Here is a 19,187-nt window from a genome sequence, read left to right on the forward strand (position 1 = left end):
GCAACGGGTTCAGACACCTTTTAGCACACATTGAAGGGCTATTGACTCATCACTGGGCTCTTTCCAGATGTTATTTTACTTTGATAGACAACTTGTCGAGGAGTAACATCCGCAAAGATCCTGAAAGTAACACCTTTTAGCTTGTTGAGGAGTAACATCGGCAATGATTAACATGTGATTGAACCTAGAATCTTCTGATCCGTAGTCAGACGCGTTGTCCATTGCGCCACTAGCCATACATTTGTCTTTTGCTTGGCGTGTTATCGCGTGACCGCATGCACCGCATGCACCGCATGCACCGCATGCACCGCATGCACCGCATGCATCACATGCAAACAGTCAAGGGCTTTTACTTTGTTGACAAGTGTGTTTGTAGAACGCCAGAGAAATGACTGATAGTGTCGGAAAATCCGAGGCTTCATGGAGAAATTTTAGCTCTAGTTTTCAAGTTTCAAAGTTAGGAAAATGAAGCAGAGGAGTTAAAAGCAGCTTAGCACTGCTGCCGTGACCCGGATTCGAACCGGGGTTGCTGCGGCCACAACACAGAGTACTAACCACTATACGATCACAGCCAATCTTCTAAAAACAATAGAGGATTCCTGATGGCTGTCAATTACTGAAAGAAACGGGATCAGAGAGGAGTAACATCCGAAATGATGAACATGTGATTCACAAGCTAAAGAAATTTCGATTTTCCAAGGAAGATAATTAGCAAGCAACATTCTTAAAACAAGAGAGGATTTCTGATAGCTGTGACTGGCTGAAAGCAACGGGTTCAGACACCTTTTAGCACACATTGAAGGGCTATTGACTCATCACTGGGCTCTTTCCAGATGTTATTTTACTTTGATAGACAACTTGTCGAGGAGTAACATCCGCAAAGATCCTGAAAGTAACACCTTTTAGCCTGTTGAGGAGTAACATCGGCAATGATTAACATGTGATTGACAAGGTATTGACTCATCACTGGGCTCTTTCCAGATGTCATTTTACTTTGATAGACAGCTTGTCGAGGAGTAACATCCGAAAGAACCTGAAAGTAACACCTTTTAGCTTGTTGAGGAGTAACATCGGCAATGATTAACATGTGATTTACAAGGTAATGACTCATCGCTGGGCTCTTTCCAGATGTCATTTTACTTTGACAGACAGCTTGTTGGAAGTAACATCCGAAAGATCCTGAAAGTAACACCTTTTAGCTTGTTGAGGAGTAACATCCGCAATGATTAACATGTGATTGACTCATCACTGGGCTCTTTCCAGATGTCATTTTACTTTGATAGACAGCTTGTCGAGGAGTAACATCCGAAAGAACCTGAAAGTAACACCTTTTAGCTTGTTGAGGAGTAACATCTGACATGATGAACATGTGATTGTCAAGCTAAAGATGCATACGAGGTAGCCAGGAGTCGAACCTAGAAACTTCTGATCCGTAGTCAGACGCGTTGTCCATTGCGCCACTAGCCCTACATTTGTCTTTTGCTTGGCGTGTTCTCGCGTGACCGCATGCACCGCATGCACCGCATGCATCACATGCAAACAGTCAAGGGCTTTTACTTTGTTGACAAGTGTGTGTGTAGAACGCCAGAGAAATGACTGATAGTGTCGGAATATCCGAGGCTTCATGGAGAAATTTTAGCTCTAGTTTTCAAGTTTCAAAGTTAGGAAAAAGAAGCAGAGGAGTTAAAAGCAGCTTAGCACCGCTGCCATGACCCGGATTCGAACCGGGGTTGCTGCGGCCACAACACAGAGTACTAACCACTATACGATCACGGCCACTTGTCTTGCACCATGCCTCCCTCTGTCATTGCATATGTGCTGAGTAGTAACCTATCAACATTTTTATTTGTGTGGGTTTCCTAAATGATTTGTGACAAATGGCATGTCCATGGATGAAGTATCCAGCACAGCTGATTCTGTATATTGTTAGAAATTTCGTTTTTCAAAGCAAGAAATTTAACAAGCAACATTCTAAAAACAATAGAGGATTCCTGATGGCTGTCAAATACTGAAAGAAACGGGATCAGAGAGGAGTAACATCCGAAATGATGAACATGTGATTCACAAGCTAAAGAAATTTCGATTTTCAAAGGAAGATAATTAGCAAGCAACATTCTTAAAACAAGAGAGGATTCCTGATAGCTGTGACTGGCTGAAAGCAACGGGTTCAGACACCTTTTAGCACACATTGAAGGGCTATTGACTCATCACTGGGCTCTTTCCAGATGTTATTTTACTTTGATAGACAACTTGTCGAGGAGTAACATCCGCAAAGATCCTGAAAGTAACACCTTTTAGCTTGTTGAGGAGTAACATCGGCAATGATTAACATGTGATTGAACCTAGAATCTTCTGATCCGTAGTCAGACGCGTTGTCCATTGCGCCACTAGCCATACATTTGTCTTTTGCTTGGCGTGTTATCGCGTGACCGCATGCACCGCATGCACCGCATGCACCGCATGCACCGCATGCACCGCATGCATCACATGCAAACAGTCAAGGGCTTTTACTTTGTTGACAAGTGTGTTTGTAGAACGCCAGAGAAATGACTGATAGTGTCGGAAAATCCGAGGCTTCATGGAGAAATTTTAGCTCTAGTTTTCAAGTTTCAAAGTTAGGAAAATGAAGCAGAGGAGTTAAAAGCAGCTTAGCACTGCTGCCGTGACCCGGATTCGAACCGGGGTTGCTGCGGCCACAACACAGAGTACTAACCACTATACGATCACAGCCAATCTTCTAAAAACAATAGAGGATTCCTGATGGCTGTCAATTACTGAAAGAAACGGGATCAGAGAGGAGTAACATCCGAAATGATGAACATGTGATTCACAAGCTAAAGAAATTTCGATTTTCCAAGGAAGATAATTAGCAAGCAACATTCTTAAAACAAGAGAGGATTTCTGATAGCTGTGACTGGCTGAAAGCAACGGGTTCAGACACCTTTTAGCACACATTGAAGGGCTATTGACTCATCACTGGGCTCTTTCCAGATGTTATTTTACTTTGATAGACAACTTGTCGAGGAGTAACATCCGCAAAGATCCTGAAAGTAACACCTTTTAGCCTGTTGAGGAGTAACATCGGCAATGATTAACATGTGATTGACAAGGTATTGACTCATCACTGGGCTCTTTCCAGATGTCATTTTACTTTGATAGACAGCTTGTCGAGGAGTAACATCCGAAAGAACCTGAAAGTAACACCTTTTAGCTTGTTGAGGAGTAACATCGGCAATGATTAACATGTGATTTACAAGGTAATGACTCATCGCTGGGCTCTTTCCAGATGTCATTTTACTTTGACAGACAGCTTGTTGGAAGTAACATCCGAAAGATCCTGAAAGTAACACCTTTTAGCTTGTTGAGGAGTAACATCCGCAATGATTAACATGTGATTGACTCATCACTGGGCTCTTTCCAGATGTCATTTTACTTTGATAGACAGCTTGTCGAGGAGTAACATCCGAAAGAACCTGAAAGTAACACCTTTTAGCTTGTTGAGGAGTAACATCTGACATGATGAACATGTGATTGTCAAGCTAAAGATGCATACGAGGTAGCCAGGAGTCGAACCTAGAAACTTCTGATCCGTAGTCAGACGCGTTGTCCATTGCGCCACTAGCCCTACATTTGTCTTTTGCTTGGCGTGTTCTCGCGTGACCGCATGCACCGCATGCACCGCATGCACCGCATGCATCACATGCAAACAGTCAAGGGCTTTTACTTTGTTGACAAGTGTGTGTGTAGAACGCCAGAGAAATGACTGATAGTGTCGGAATATCCGAGGCTTCATGGAGAAATTTTAGCTCTAGTTTTCAAGTTTCAAAGTTAGGAAAAAGAAGCAGAGGAGTTAAAAGCAGCTTAGCACCGCTGCCATGACCCGGATTCGAACCGGGGTTGCTGCGGCCACAACACAGAGTACTAACCACTATACGATCACGGCCACTTGTCTTGCACCATGCCTCCCTCTGTCATTGCATATGTGCTGAGTAGTAACCTATCAACATTTTTATTTGTGTGGGTTTCCTAAATGATTTGTGACAAATGGCATGTCCATGGATGAAGTATCCAGCACAGCTGATTCTGTATATTGTTAGAAATTTCGTTTTTCAAAGCAAGAAATTTAACAAGCAACATTCTAAAAACAATAGAGGATTCCTGATGGCTGTCAAATACTGAAAGAAACGGGATCAGAGAGGAGTAACATCCGAAATGATGAACATGTGATTCACAAGCTAAAGAAATTTCGATTTTCAAAGGAAGATAATTAGCAAGCAACATTCTTAAAACAAGAGAGGATTCCTGATAGCTGTGACTGGCTGAAAGCAACGGGTTCAGACACCTTTTAGCACACATTGAAGGGCTATTGACTCATCACTGGGCTCTTTCCAGATGTTATTTTACTTTGATAGACAACTTGTCGAGGAGTAACATCCGCAAAGATCCTGAAAGTAACACCTTTTAGCTTGTTGAGGAGTAACATCGGCAATGATTAACATGTGATTGTACCTAGAATCTTCTGATCCGTAGTCAGACGCGTTGTCCATTGCGCCACTAGCCATACATTTGTCTTTTGCTTGGCGTGTTATCGCGTGACCGCATGCACCGCATGCACCGCATGCACCGCATGCACCGCATGCATTACATGCAAACAGTCAAGGGCTTTTACTTTGTTGACAAGTGTGTTTGTAGAACGCCAGAGAAATGACTGATAGTGTCGGAAAATCCGAGGCTTCATGGAGAAATTTTAGCTCTAGTTTTCAAGTTTCAAAGTTAGGAAAAAGAAGCAGAGGAGTTAAAAGCAGCTTAGCACTGCTGCCACGACCCGGATTCGAACCGGGGTTGCTGCGGCCACAACACAGAGTACTAACCACTATACGATCACGGCCACTTGTCTTGCACCATGCCTCCCTCTGTCATAGCATATGTGCTGAGTAGTAACCTATCAACATTTTTATTTGTGTGGGTTTCCTAAATGATTTGTGACAAATGGCATGTCCATGGATGAAGTATCCAGCACAGCTGATTCTGTATATTGTTAGAAATTTCGTTTTTCAAAGCAAGAAATTTAACAAGCAACATTCTAAAAACAATAGAGGATTCCTGATGGCTGTCAAATACTGAAAGAAACGGGATCAGAGAGGAGTACCATCCGAAATGATGAACATGTGATTCACAAGCTAAAGAAATTTCGATTTTCAAAGGAAGATAATTAGCAAGCAACATTCTTAAAACAAGAGAGGATTTCTGATAGCTGTGACTGGCTGAAAGCAACGGGTTCAGACACCTTTTAGCACACATTGAAGGGCTATTGACTCATCACTGGGCTCTTTCCAGATGTTATTTTACTTTGATAGACAACTTGTCGAGGAGTAACATCCGCAAAGATCCTGAAAGTAACACCTTTTAGCTTGTTGAGGAGTAACATCCGCAATGATTAACAAGGTATTGACTCATCACTGGGCTCTTTCCAGATGTCATTTTACTTTGATAGACAGCTTGTCGAGGAGTAACATCCGAAAGAACCTGAAAGTAACACCTTTTAGCTTGTTGAGGAGTAACATCGGCAATGATTAACATGTGATTTACAAGGTAATGACTCATCACTGGGCTCTTTCCAGATGTCATTTTACTTTGACAGACAGCTTGTTGGAAGTAACATCCGAAAGAACCTGAAAGTAACACCTTTTAGCTTGTTGAGGAGTAACATCTGACATGATGAACATGTGATTGTCAAGCTAAAGATGCATACGAGGTAGCCAGGAGTCGAACCTAGAAACTTCTGATCCGTAGTCAGACGCGTTGTCCATTGCGCCACTAGCCCTACATTTGTCTTTTGCTTGGCGTGTTCTCGCGTGACCGCATGCACCGCATGCACCGCATGCACCGCATGCACCGCATGCATCACATGCAAACAGTCAAGGGCTTTTACTTTGTTGACAAGTGTGTGTGTAGAACGCCAGAGAAATGACTGATAGTGTCGGAATATCCGAGGCTTCATGGAGAAATTTTAGCTCTAGTTTTCAAGTTTCAAAGTTAGGAAAAAGAAGCAGAGGAGTTAAAAGCAGCTTAGCACCGCTGCCATGACCCGGATTCGAACCGGGGTTGCTGCGGCCACAACACAGAGTACTAACCACTATACGATCACGGCCACTTGTCTTGCACCATGCCTCCCTCTGTCATTGCATATGTGCTGAGTAGTAACCTATCAACATTTTTATTTGTGTGGGTTTCCTAAATGATTTGTGACAAATGGCATGTCCATGGATGAAGTATCCAGCACAGCTGATTCTGTATATTGTTAGAAATTTCGTTTTTCAAAGCAAGAAATTTAACAAGCAACATTCTAAAAACAATAGAGGATTCCTGATGGCTGTCAAATACTGAAAGAAACGGGATCAGAGAGGAGTAACATCCGAAATGATGAACATGTGATTCACAAGCTAAAGAAATTTCGATTTTCAAAGGAAGATAATTAGCAAGCAACATTCTTAAAACAAGAGAGGATTCCTGATAGCTGTGACTGGCTGAAAGCAACGGGTTCAGACACCTTTTAGCACACATTGAAGGGCTATTGACTCATCACTGGGCTCTTTCCAGATGTTATTTTACTTTGATAGACAACTTGTCGAGGAGTAACATCCGCAAAGATCCTGAAAGTAACACCTTTTAGCTTGTTGAGGAGTAACATCGGCAATGATTAACATGTGATTGTACCTAGAATCTTCTGATCCGTAGTCAGACGCGTTGTCCATTGCGCCACTAGCCCTACATTTGTCTTTTGCTTGGCGTGTTCTCGCGTGACCGCATGCACCGCATGCACCGCATGCACCGCATGCACCGCATGCATCACATGCAAACAGTCAAGGGCTTTTACTTTGTTGACAAGTGTGTGTGTAGAACGCCAGAGAAATGACTGATAGTGTCGGAATATCCGAGGCTTCATGGAGAAATTTTAGCTCTAGTTTTCAAGTTTCAAAGTTAGGAAAAAGAAGCAGAGGAGTTAAAAGCAGCTTAGCACCGCTGCCATGACCCGGATTCGAACCGGGGTTGCTGCGGCCACAACACAGAGTACTAACCACTATACGATCACGGCCACTTGTCTTGCACCATGCCTCCCTCTGTCATTGCATATGTGCTGAGTAGTAACCTATCAACATTTTTATTTGTGTGGGTTTCCTAAATGATTTGTGACAAATGGCATGTCCATGGATGAAGTATCCAGCACAGCTGATTCTGTATATTGTTAGAAATTTCGTTTTTCAAAGCAAGAAATTTAACAAGCAACATTCTAAAAACAATAGAGGATTCCTGATGGCTGTCAAATACTGAAAGAAACGGGATCAGAGAGGAGTAACATCCGAAATGATGAACATGTGATTCACAAGCTAAAGAAATTTCGATTTTCAAAGGAAGATAATTAGCAAGCAACATTCTTAAAACAAGAGAGGATTCCTGATAGCTGTGACTGGCTGAAAGCAACGGGTTCAGACACCTTTTAGCACACATTGAAGGGCTATTGACTCATCACTGGGCTCTTTCCAGATGTTATTTTACTTTGATAGACAACTTGTCGAGGAGTAACATCCGCAAAGATCCTGAAAGTAACACCTTTTAGCTTGTTGAGGAGTAACATCGGCAATGATTAACATGTGATTGTACCTAGAATCTTCTGATCCGTAGTCAGACGCGTTGTCCATTGCGCCACTAGCCATACATTTGTCTTTTGCTTGGCGTGTTATCGCGTGACCGCATGCACCGCATGCACCGCATGCACCGCATGCATCACATGCAAACAGTCAAGGGCTTTTACTTTGTTGACAAGTGTGTTTGTAGAACGCCAGAGAAATGACTGATAGTGTCGGAAAATCCGAGGCTTCATGGAGAAATTTTAGCTCTAGTTTTCAAGTTTCAAAGTTAGGAAAAAGAAGCAGAGGAGTTAAAAGCAGCTTAGCACTGCTGCCGCGACCCGGATTCGAACCGGGGTTGCTGCGGTCACAACACAGAGTACTAACCACTATACGATCACGGCCACTTGTCTTGCACCATGCCTCCCTCTGTCATAGCATATGTGCTGAGTAGTAACCTATCAACATTTTTATTTGTGTGGGTTTCCTAAATGATTTGTGACAAATGGCATGTCCATGGATGAAGTATCCAGCACAGCTGATTCTGTATATTGTTAGAAATTTCGTTTTTCAAAGCAAGAAATTTAACAAGCAACATTCTAAAAACAATAGAGGATTCCTGATGGCTGTCAAATACTGAAAGAAACGGGATCAGAGAGGAGTACCATCCGAAATGATGAACATGTGATTCACAAGCTAAAGAAATTTCGATTTTCAAAGGAAGATAATTAGCAAGCAACATTCTTAAAACAAGAGAGGATTTCTGATAGCTGTGACTGGCTGAAAGCAACGGGTTCAGACACCTTTTAGCACACATTGAAGGGCTATTGACTCATCACTGGGCTCTTTCCAGATGTTATTTTACTTTGATAGACAACTTGTCGAGGAGTAACATCCGCAAAGATCCTGAAAGTAACACCTTTTAGCTTGTTGAGGAGTAACATCCGCAATGATTAACAAGGTATTGACTCATCACTGGGCTCTTTCCAGATGTCATTTTACTTTGATAGACAGCTTGTCGAGGAGTAACATCCGAAAGAACCTGAAAGTAACACCTTTTAGCTTGTTGAGGAGTAACATCGGCAATGATTAACATGTGATTTACAAGGTAATGACTCATCGCTGGGCTCTTTCCAGATGTCATTTTACTTTGACAGACAGCTTGTTGGAAGTAACATCCGAAAGATCCTGAAAGTAACACCTTTTAGCTTGTTGAGGAGTAACATCCGCAATGATTAACATGTGATTGACTCATCACTGGGCTCTTTCCAGATGTCATTTTACTTTAATAGACAGCTTGTCGAGGAGTAACATCCGAAAGAACCTGAAAGTAACACCTTTTAGCTTGTTGAGGAGTAACATCTGACATGATGAACATGTGATTGTCAAGCTAAAGATGCATACGAGGTAGCCAGGAGTCGAACCTAGAAACTTCTGATCCGTAGTCAGACGCGTTGTCCATTGCGCCACTAGCCCTACATTTGTCTTTTGCTTGGCGTGTTCTCGCGTGACCGCATGCACCGCATGCACCGCATGCACCGCATGCACCGCATGCACCGCATGCATCACATGCAAACAGTCAAGGGCTTTTACTTTGTTGACAAGTGTGTGTGTAGAACGCCAGAGAAATGACTGATAGTGTCGGAATATCCGAGGCTTCATGGAGAAATTTTAGCTCTAGTTTTCAAGTTTCAAAGTTAGGAAAAAGAAGCAGAGGAGTTAAAAGCAGCTTAGCACCGCTGCCATGACCCAGATTCGAACCGGGGTTGCTGCGGCCACAACACAGAGTACTAACCACTATACGATCACGGCCACTTGTCTTGCACCATGCCTCCCTCTGTCATTGCATATGTGCTGAGTAGTAACCTATCAACATTTTTATTTGTGTGGGTTTCCTAAATGATTTGTGACAAATGGCATGTCCATGGATGAAGTATCCAGCACAGCTGATTCTGTATATTGTTAGAAATTTCGTTTTTCAAAGCAAGAAATTTAACAAGCAACATTCTAAAAACAATAGAGGATTCCTGATGGCTGTCAAATACTGAAAGAAACGGGATCAGAGAGGAGTAACATCCGAAATGATGAACATGTGATTCACAAGCTAAAGAAATTTCGATTTTCAAAGGAAGATAATTAGCAAGCAACATTCTTAAAACAAGAGAGGATTCCTGATAGCTGTGACTGGCTGAAAGCAACGGGTTCAGACACCTTTTAGCACACATTGAAGGGCTATTGACTCATCACTGGGCTCTTTCCAGATGTTATTTTACTTTGATAGACAACTTGTCGAGGAGTAACATCCGCAAAGATCCTGAAAGTAACACCTTTTAGCTTGTTGAGGAGTAACATCGGCAATGATTAACATGTGATTGAACCTAGAATCTTCTGATCCGTAGTCAGACGCGTTGTCCATTGCGCCACTAGCCATACATTTGTCTTTTGCTTGGCGTGTTATCGCGTGACCGCATGCACCGCATGCACCGCATGCACCGCATGCATCACATGCAAACAGTCAAGGGCTTTTACTTTGTTGACAAGTGTGTTTGTAGAACGCCAGAGAAATGACTGATAGTGTCGGAAAATCCGAGGCTTCATGGAGAAATTTTAGCTCTAGTTTTCAAGTTTCAAAGTTAGGAAAAAGAAGCAGAGGAGTTAAAAGCAGCTTAGCACCGCTGCCGTGACCCGGATTCGAACCGGGGTTGCTGCGGCCACAACACAGAGTACTAACCACTATACGATCACAGCCAATCTTCTAAAAACAATAGAGGATTCCTGATGGCTGTCAATTACTGAAAGAAACGGGATCAGAGAGGAGTAACATCCGAAATGATGAACATGTGATTCACAAGCTAAAGAAATTTCGATTTTCCAAGGAAGATAATTAGCAAGCAACATTCTTAAAACAAGAGAGGATTTCTGATAGCTGTGACTGGCTGAAAGCAACGGGTTCAGACACCTTTTAGCACACATTGAAGGGCTATTGACTCATCACTGGGCTCTTTCCAGATGTTATTTTACTTTGATAGACAACTTGTCGAGGAGTAACATCCGCAAAGATCCTGAAAGTAACACCTTTTAGCTTGTTGAGGAGTAACATCCGCAATGATTAACATGTGATTGACTCATCGCTGGGCTCTTTCCAGATGTCATTTTATTTTGACAGACAGCTTGTTGGAAGTAACATCCGAAAGATCCTGAAAGTAACACCTTTTAGCCTGTTGAGGAGTAACATCCGCAATGATTAACATGTGATTGACAAGGTATTGACTCATCACTGGGCTCTTTCCAGATGTCATTTTACTTTGATAGACAGCTTGTCGAGGAGTAACATCCGAAAGAACCTGAAAGTAACACCTTTTAGCTTGTTGAGGAGTAACATCTGACATGATGAACATGTGATTGTCAAGCTAAAGATGCATATGAGCTAGCCAGGAGTCGAACCTAGAATCTTCTGATCCGTAGTCAGACGCGTTGTCCATTGCGCCACTAGCCCTACATTTGTCTTTTGCTTGGCGTGTTATCGCGTGACCGCATGCACCGCATGCACCACATGCATCACATGCAAACAGTCAAGGGCTTTTACTTTGTTGACAATTGTGTGTGTAGAACGCCAGAGAAATGACTGATAGTGTCGGAAAATCCGAGGCTTCATGGAGAAATTTTAGCTCTAGTTTTCAAGTTTCAAAGTTAGGAAAAAGAAGCAGAGGAGTTAAAAGCAGCTTAGCACTGCTGCCGTGACCCGGATTCGAACCAGGGTTGCTGCGGCCACAACACAGAGTACTAACCACTATACGATCACGGCCACTTGTCTTGCACCATGCCTCCCTCATTCATAGCATATGTGCTGAGTAGTAACCTATCAACATTTTTATTTGTGTGGGTTTCCTAAATGATTTGTGACAAATGGCATGTCCATGGATGAAGTATCCAGCACAGCTGATTCTGTATATTGTTAGAAATTTCGTTTTTCAAAGCAAGAAATTTAACAAGCAACATTCTAAAAACAATAGAGGATTCCTGATGGCTGTCAAATACTGAAAGAAACGGGATCAGAGAGGAGTAACATCCGAAATGATGAACATGTGATTCACAAGCTAAAGAAATTTCGATTTTCAAAGGAAGATAATTAGCAAGCAACATTCTTAAAACAAGAGAGGATTCCTGATAGCTGTGACTGGCTGAAAGCAACAGGTTCAGACACCTTTTAGCACACATTGAAGGGCTATTGACTCATCACTGGGCTCTTTCCAGATGTTATTTTACTTTGATAGACAACTTGTCGAGGAGTAACATCTGCAAAGATCCTGAAAGTAACACCTTTTAGCCTGTTGAGGAGTAACATCCGCAATGATTAACATGTGATTGACAAGGTATTGACTCATCACTGGGCTCTTTCCAGATGTCATTTTACTTTGATAGACAGCTTGTCGAGGAGTAACATCCGAAAGAACCTGAAAGTAACACCTTTTAGCTTGTTGAGGAGTAACATCTGACATGATGAACATGTGATTGTCAAGCTAAAGATGCATACGAGCTAGCCAGGAGTCGAACCTAGAATCTTCTGATCCGTAGTCAGACGCGTTGTCCATTGCGCCACTAGCCCTACATTTGTCTTTTGCTTGGCGTGTTATCGCGTGACCGCATGCACCGCATGCACCGCATGCACCGCATGCACCGCATGCACCGCATGCATCACATGCAAACAGTCAAGGGCTTTTACTTTGTTGACAATTGTGTGTGTAGAACGCCAGAGAAATGACTGATAGTGTCGGAAAATCCGAGGCTTCATGGAGAAATTTTAGCTCTAGTTTTCAAGTTTCAAAGTTAGGAAAAAGAAGCAGAGGAGTTAAAAGCAGCTTAGCACTGCTGCCGTGACCCGGATTCGAACCGGGGTTGCTGCGGCCACAACACAGAGTACTAACCACTATACGATCACGGCCACTTGTCTTGCACCATGCCTCCCTCTGTCATAGCATATGTGCTGAGTAGTAACCTATCAACATTTTTATTTGTGTGGGTTTCCTAAATGATTTGTGACAAATGGCATGTCCATGGATGAAGTATCCAGCACAGCTGATTCTGTATATTGTTAGAAATTTCGTTTTTCAAAGCAAGAAATTTAACAAGCAACATTCTAAAAACAATAGAGGATTCCTGATGGCTGTCAAATACTGAAAGAAACGGGATCAGAGAGGAGTAACATCCGAAATGATGAACATGTGATTCACAAGCTAAAGAAATTTCGATTTTCAAAGGAAGATAATTAGCAAGCAACATTCTTAAAACAAGAGAGGATTCCTGATAGCTGTGACTGGCTGAAAGCAACGGGTTCAGACACCTTTTAGCACACATTGAAGGGCTATTGACTCATCACTGGGCTCTTTCCAGATGTTATTTTACTTTGATAGACAACTTGTCGAGGAGTAACATCTGCAAAGATCCTGAAAGTAACACCTTTTAGCCTGTTGAGGAGTAACATCTGCAATGATTAACATGTTATTGACAAGGTATTGACTCATCACTGGGCTCTTTCCAGATGTCATTTTACTTTGATAGACAGCTTGTCGAGGAGTAACATCCGAAAGATCCTGAAAGTAACACCTTTTAGCTTGTTGAGGAGTAACATCCAAAAGATCCTGAAAGTAACACCTTTTAGCTTGTTGAGGAGTTACATCCGCAATGTTTAACATGTGATTGACAAGCTATTGACTCATCACTGGGCTGTTTCCAGATGTTATTTTTCATTGATAGACAGCTTGTCGAGGAGTAACTCTGAAAGATCCTGAAAGATCAAATTCGTTCCTTGATCGCTTTCAACAACCTTGGGAATACCAAAAACAGACATGAACTGTGTCAAAGCTTTCAACACTGACTTAGTTGTTATGTTGCGCAGTGGAAAAGCAGCCGGATAACGAGTTGTCTGGCACAGTACTGTAAAAAGATACACACTTTCAGACTTGGACTTAGGTAATGGGCCAACACAATCAATTAACACATGCTCAAACTGTTATAGGTTTCAAAGGAGCTGGCTTAATGATTTACTGATTTGGTTTTCCTGTGAGCTGACAAGTATGGCATATAGGCAGAGATGTCTTTCTTCAGTCGAGGCCAATAAAAATACCGCAAAACTTTGTCATAGGTCTTTTTAACTCCAACATGTCTCGCACCCATATCATGAGCAGTTTTCAATATACCAGCCCTCAGTCCAGACGGAACCACAATCTGGAAAATGGCATCACTGACAAATTTTTCACCCTGGGGCAACCTTTTCCTCACCAACATGTCATCTTCCAAAAAATACCCCTGTGCCACACTCTCCATCTCCTCCACTGGACGCACCTGCTGGAACAATTCGGTCAGAGCTGGATCCCTCTGCTGCTCCTGTATCAGCTCAGCTTTTTAGACAGAATGGAAAGGCAGGTAAAGGAAGTTGGACATGTGATATCTTCTTTTCTTTAACCAACAAGTCATTTTTGTTTAGAGTCCGTGACCTTGTGACCAGACACACTGGGAAAATCTGTTTGTATTAGTCACCCTCAACCTGGCCAACAGCTGGAGAAGAGGTAACAACCAGTGAGGGAGGAAACTCAAGAAATGGACCATCGATCAGATCATTTCCCTAAAATCACCTGCACCCCTTGAACTGGACGAGCCGGCCGCACTGCCAAAGACACCTCCCCTTTAACCAGATCTGAAGAGAGGACAACCCTGTGCAAAGGCACTGGAAACACATTCAAACCCATACCTTTCACCAGCACAGACTCTCCAGTGGCAGTGTCTGTTGAAAATGGCAACACAGAGGCTACAATGAAAGAGTCCAGAGCACCAGAATCTCTCAAGATTTTGACTGGAACTTCCTAACTCCCTACCAATGAAACAACCCCCTCACTCACATGTTTTAGATAAACAGGATCAATAACTTCAACATTGTCACTGCTATGTTTTTTCTCTAAAGTGTTCAGAGAAAAGGATTTCTCAGGGGGGCACAACGGCTCCTCAGATGAGGCGGGAAACAAATGCTTAGTCAGCTGCTGTACTGTAGTGATAGCCTCAGCTTTCTCACATAGCATGTTCACCGTCCCTCGCACAGGAGCAACTAAGGCTGCAGGTTTCACAGGACGGAAACCTGTGTGAGACTTATGCTTGGACCTTCCAAACAGGACAGTCAACTTTCCAGTGACCTTTGCCCAAACAATAGTTAGACTAGAATCCCATTTTCCAACATTGCTAGTTGTTTTGAAAGCTGGAGAGTCACTCACTGAACTCCTAGGATAACCACCTACTCCGCCCTTACATCCAATTTTCCCCCTGGACTTTATGAGTCAGAGCATATTCGTCGGCTAAAACAGCAGCCTCAGCTAAAGTGCCAGCACTCCTCTCACTCAGATAAGTGGTCAGGTTCTCAGGAATGGTTTCCCTTAATTGTTCCACCAAAATCAATTCACACAGTTGTTCAAAAGGTCTTAACCTCAGAAGCCAACCGCCAAAAAGAGTAGACAGTTCACGAGCAAATTTGACATATGTTTTCCAGTCCTGTCTCCGGATACCCCTGAACTTCTGCCGATATGCCTCTGGTACCAGTTCATACGCTTTTAATACAGCCTGTTTGACCATCAGATAGCTTTTACTGTCTGACATCGATAAAGCAGAATAGGCTTCCTGGGCCTTCCTCGTAAGCACACACTGGAGCAGCAAGGTCTGCTCTGAATCATTCCAGTTCCTGTTACTGGCTAATCGCTCAAAGAGTAAGAAAAAAGTGTCAGGGTCCCGCTCTGAGAATTTTGGCACTAACCGTAAACATGTAGACACATCAAAATATGGTGATGCACCAGCTCCATAAACCCCCATTTTACCAGACGCTGGAGTCACCATCTTACCTTACTTTAACAAATCAAGCCTATAACGTTCAACTTGTTGCTGTTCCCTTTGCTGAAGTTAATCAGCCTCACGTAACTTGGCGGTGCATTTCAGTTTCTCCAGTTCAAGAATCTGGGCCCTCTCCTGAACCTTTTCTTCACGCTCCATTTCCAATTTATCCTGCAGGGTCAACAACTCTTTTTGTTGCTCAAAAGTCAAAGGCATTCCAACCACAGGACGCACAAATTTCAAAGCCTGTTCTAGGGGACTGGCCTGTGTAAAACCTGCAGATAAGGCAGGAGTTGATCCACTTGCAGCATCACCGCCTTCATCAGCAGCAGGTAACACCCCTGATTGTACCAACCGGTCCTTAATCGTACTCAAGATACAGCCTTTGACGGCCTTATTAGGGATTTCTACTTCAAAATAATCAGCCACCTTAAATAACTGCTCCTTAGTAAAGGTGTTTAACAGATCCTCCCTGGGATTCTGCAAAAACTCCTCAAACACAGACATGGTTAACCCCACAGCAACCAGACTCAAAAAAGGGATAGAAACAAAAATTCCTGGCAAACCTCAAGACCAACCTACACAGCAAAACAAACGGACAATTTCCCCTTAACCCAGTGCAACAGCCACAATGTGGAACATCCTTTCCCCTAGCTGACTACCTAACCAGAAAGCTAACTGACTCTCTCAACCCTAGCCTTCATGCACTAGCATTGTTGGGAAATTGAAACAGAGCCCAATGACTCAGCCGGGCAACTATAAAAATAGCGACCCACCTGGACAGTCATGGATGTGTACCCGAAGCCAAATTTGCTGTGGCCACGCTAGTGCACAAAAATAACAAACTAAAACAATAAACAATGAGCTCACATGTGGAGGCCGTTCTTATGCCTACCGGAAAGTAGCTCCACTAACTTAGGCTGTTTCATAGCACAACAATGATTATGGGTAAAAAAAATGCATGCAGGTTAACACCAACTCTTGAGCCAACAACCTCATCACACACTGACCCAACAAACATTTCCCCAGAGATGTGAAGGCCTTTCCCCAAACAAATGCTTTCCTCACGCTGCAGTAACATCAGCTTTTGGTCACTCACCACAACAGATCACTGATGAAGCAAACACCACAACGCTACAGCTGAAGCCTACCTAGCAAACATACTACCAGGATTCGTGATTAATCCCGGACGAGCCCCCATTTGTTACAACCCTGGCTCTCAGGTTGAAACAAAGGAGAGAGACACACAGAGCTCTGAATATAATGTAGTGTTTATTTAACTAAACAACTAGAAAAGAACATAACGTGGGTGAGTGTTGCATCAAATGGAGTGTGTGTGTGTGTGTGCATGTGTAGAGAGAGCAGACTGACTGAGGCGGCCTTTTATTAATGAATGCTTAGGACGGCCCACTGCTTCTAGGCTTTCCTGAAAGGCACTGATTGAAGCAGACAGTAGAGGGACGTCACACCAGGTATATTTCTCTGTCGGGTGAATGTAGTACAATATTTTCCTCTGAAGTAGAAAGTAGACATACTAAGTAACTATTCTTGAATGCCATATTTTTTTAAGTACTTTGGAGGCATTCAATAAGTTATTTTGGGGTACAGTGAGGTAGAATAGTAACAACATTCAATACTTTTTTTGTCTCTAAACACCGTAAAAACCTATGCCAGTTTGGATTCCAATAACAGCACAAGCAATCGACCTGCTCCCAACGGGCATGTTTTGAAAGGGCAGTGCACTATATGATGATATACTGGTTGATTATATAATTATTTAAAGTATTTACACTGCTCCTGTTTTCTGTCTGTCAATGCATTTGATTAGGAAGCAGTGATCCTACTTTCAGGACAGACATGCATGCCCCCAAGGTCCATTGTTACTCTGGCTCGGGCCACTTTGCTGCTCAGCGACTTGCGAGGGGTACAGAGCACCACACTTCTAAAACTGACCCAGAAACTACTGAAACAACAGGTACACAAACAAACAAACAAACATATACACTTGTACTGGAAACTGTTTAAAAGGTATGCAAACCTTGCTTTGTGCTTTTTCTCCATTTCTTTCAGCTGTGTAATTTTGGTCAGACTGTGGTGCTGGATAATGGAAAGATGTGTTTCTCTCCTCCTGGACCCAGCAACATCTACCTCCCTTACCTCACCATACTGGATCAGACCACTTCGCGAATTGGTAAATAGAGGACATAATGCTTCTTTACACTTTGGCATTTTTGTGGGAACCAGGAAGCCACGGCAGCATCTTTGTGAGTCTGCACCTACATTAGAATTAACATTATTCTGTCTTGCACTGTTTTTGCAGGTCAACTCCTGGATTTTAGCGCTGTACAGATGCCAGTTTCTGCTGAGTCATCACAGTCCACTTCCAGTCAACGCTCACACCAGTCTGATCAGATTGAGAGGGACGCTCAAGCAACAGTTCTGTCTCTGAACAATCCAAGCACCTCCAGTTCTACAGGCCACCCATGCTCAGCCAGACACCCAGAAAATTATGACACATAATGTATTTCACTGTGCTCTCTCTCTCTCTCTCTCTCTCTCTCTCTCTCTCTCTTTCTCTCTCTTTCTCTCTCTCTCTCTCACACACACAAACACACACACACACGCACTTCTGTGTATTTTAAGATACATAGCTGGATGCTGAGGTGGTTGTCAGGCCACATGCTTGGGCTGAGTTTTTGTTCCTGGGATGTTTGGTTTGTTCAAAAGGTCAATGATATCTTGGGTAAACTGGAGCAATGACCCATTACATAATAAACGTTGTCATTAAAAACGACTACTGCTGTATTTGTTGATAGGCTATTACAATTGACATTTATAATAGGCAGCATTCATTTATGTTAATACAGTAACAACTGGACCTCAAAACTCTGTTTACAGTTTAATGTAAATAACGTATGTCCAGTTATGGCCTTTTTTCCCTTACTGTAAGTTGACAATTGTTGAGAATATAGAGCTGAAAATGATGATGTTGATTCTGTATATGTGTATGTAGTTTTTTATATACATTTCAGAAACGAGATGAGAAAGCTTTTATAATTTTATTTTAATTGATTCATTCTAAATAGGTTAGTTTTCAGTCTGCAACATAATTTGTTGTGTTTCTGCTGTCCTCATGTCAGTAGGGATCTCAGTGAAGCCATGACAGCAAACAATGTGAGTTCAGACACCTTTTAGCACACGTTGAAAGGCTGAGATTCGGCTCCCATCTAGTGGTTAGATGTGTTGTTTAATTTGGCTACAGATTGTAGCGGAATGCGTCCTCTTCAATGACAAGATGAGATATCTAAGGTTAGGAAGCTAACACTGTACATTCTTAATGGTGATTTTTTAGATAGGCCTGTACATGTATAGCCAACTAAAATGCCGCTAAAATATTGTTTTAGGCAAAGTCCAACCTCTGAACCAAGAGTCCATTTTTCTGACGACAAATTGGGGGCAATGGCTAATATTTTGGACCGGTGTAGCCAGATCCAGTAGGTCTACAAACATTACTTTTCTTACATGTTACATGTTATACACAATACCAAAAATGTATTTATATACTCTTATTAATAACATACATTAGAATAGTTTGTTAAGCCAAAAGATTGTACTGGTATAATATTTTGCCAATTATGTAAATTTCATCTGCCGAAGACTTGGGATTGTTTAGTTATAAATCCATATTTG

The 19,187-nt window shown here is 42.4% G+C and overlaps 1 protein-coding gene across 1 annotated transcript in view; it reads left to right on the top strand.

Moving 5' to 3' along the window:
- cfap54 (cilia and flagella associated 54) overlaps positions 1-18,017 on the top strand; it is a gene marked incomplete at both ends in the record, with an annotated part of 101,379 nt that extends 83,362 nt beyond the window's left edge. Inside the window, 3 exons of the mRNA XM_083927288.1 lie at positions 17,348-17,472; positions 17,568-17,688; positions 17,818-18,017. Of these exons, the coding sequence (XP_083783414.1) occupies positions 17,348-17,472; positions 17,568-17,688; positions 17,818-18,017 (446 nt within the window). The remainder of the gene's footprint in view (positions 1-17,347; positions 17,473-17,567; positions 17,689-17,817) is intronic.
- Between the last annotated feature and the right edge of the window lie 1,170 nt (positions 18,018-19,187).

The sequence above is a fragment of the Echiichthys vipera genome (assembly GCF_963691815.1).
Source record: "Echiichthys vipera genome assembly, chromosome: 14".
NCBI classification, from domain to species: Eukaryota; Metazoa; Chordata; class Actinopteri; order Perciformes; family Trachinidae; genus Echiichthys; species Echiichthys vipera.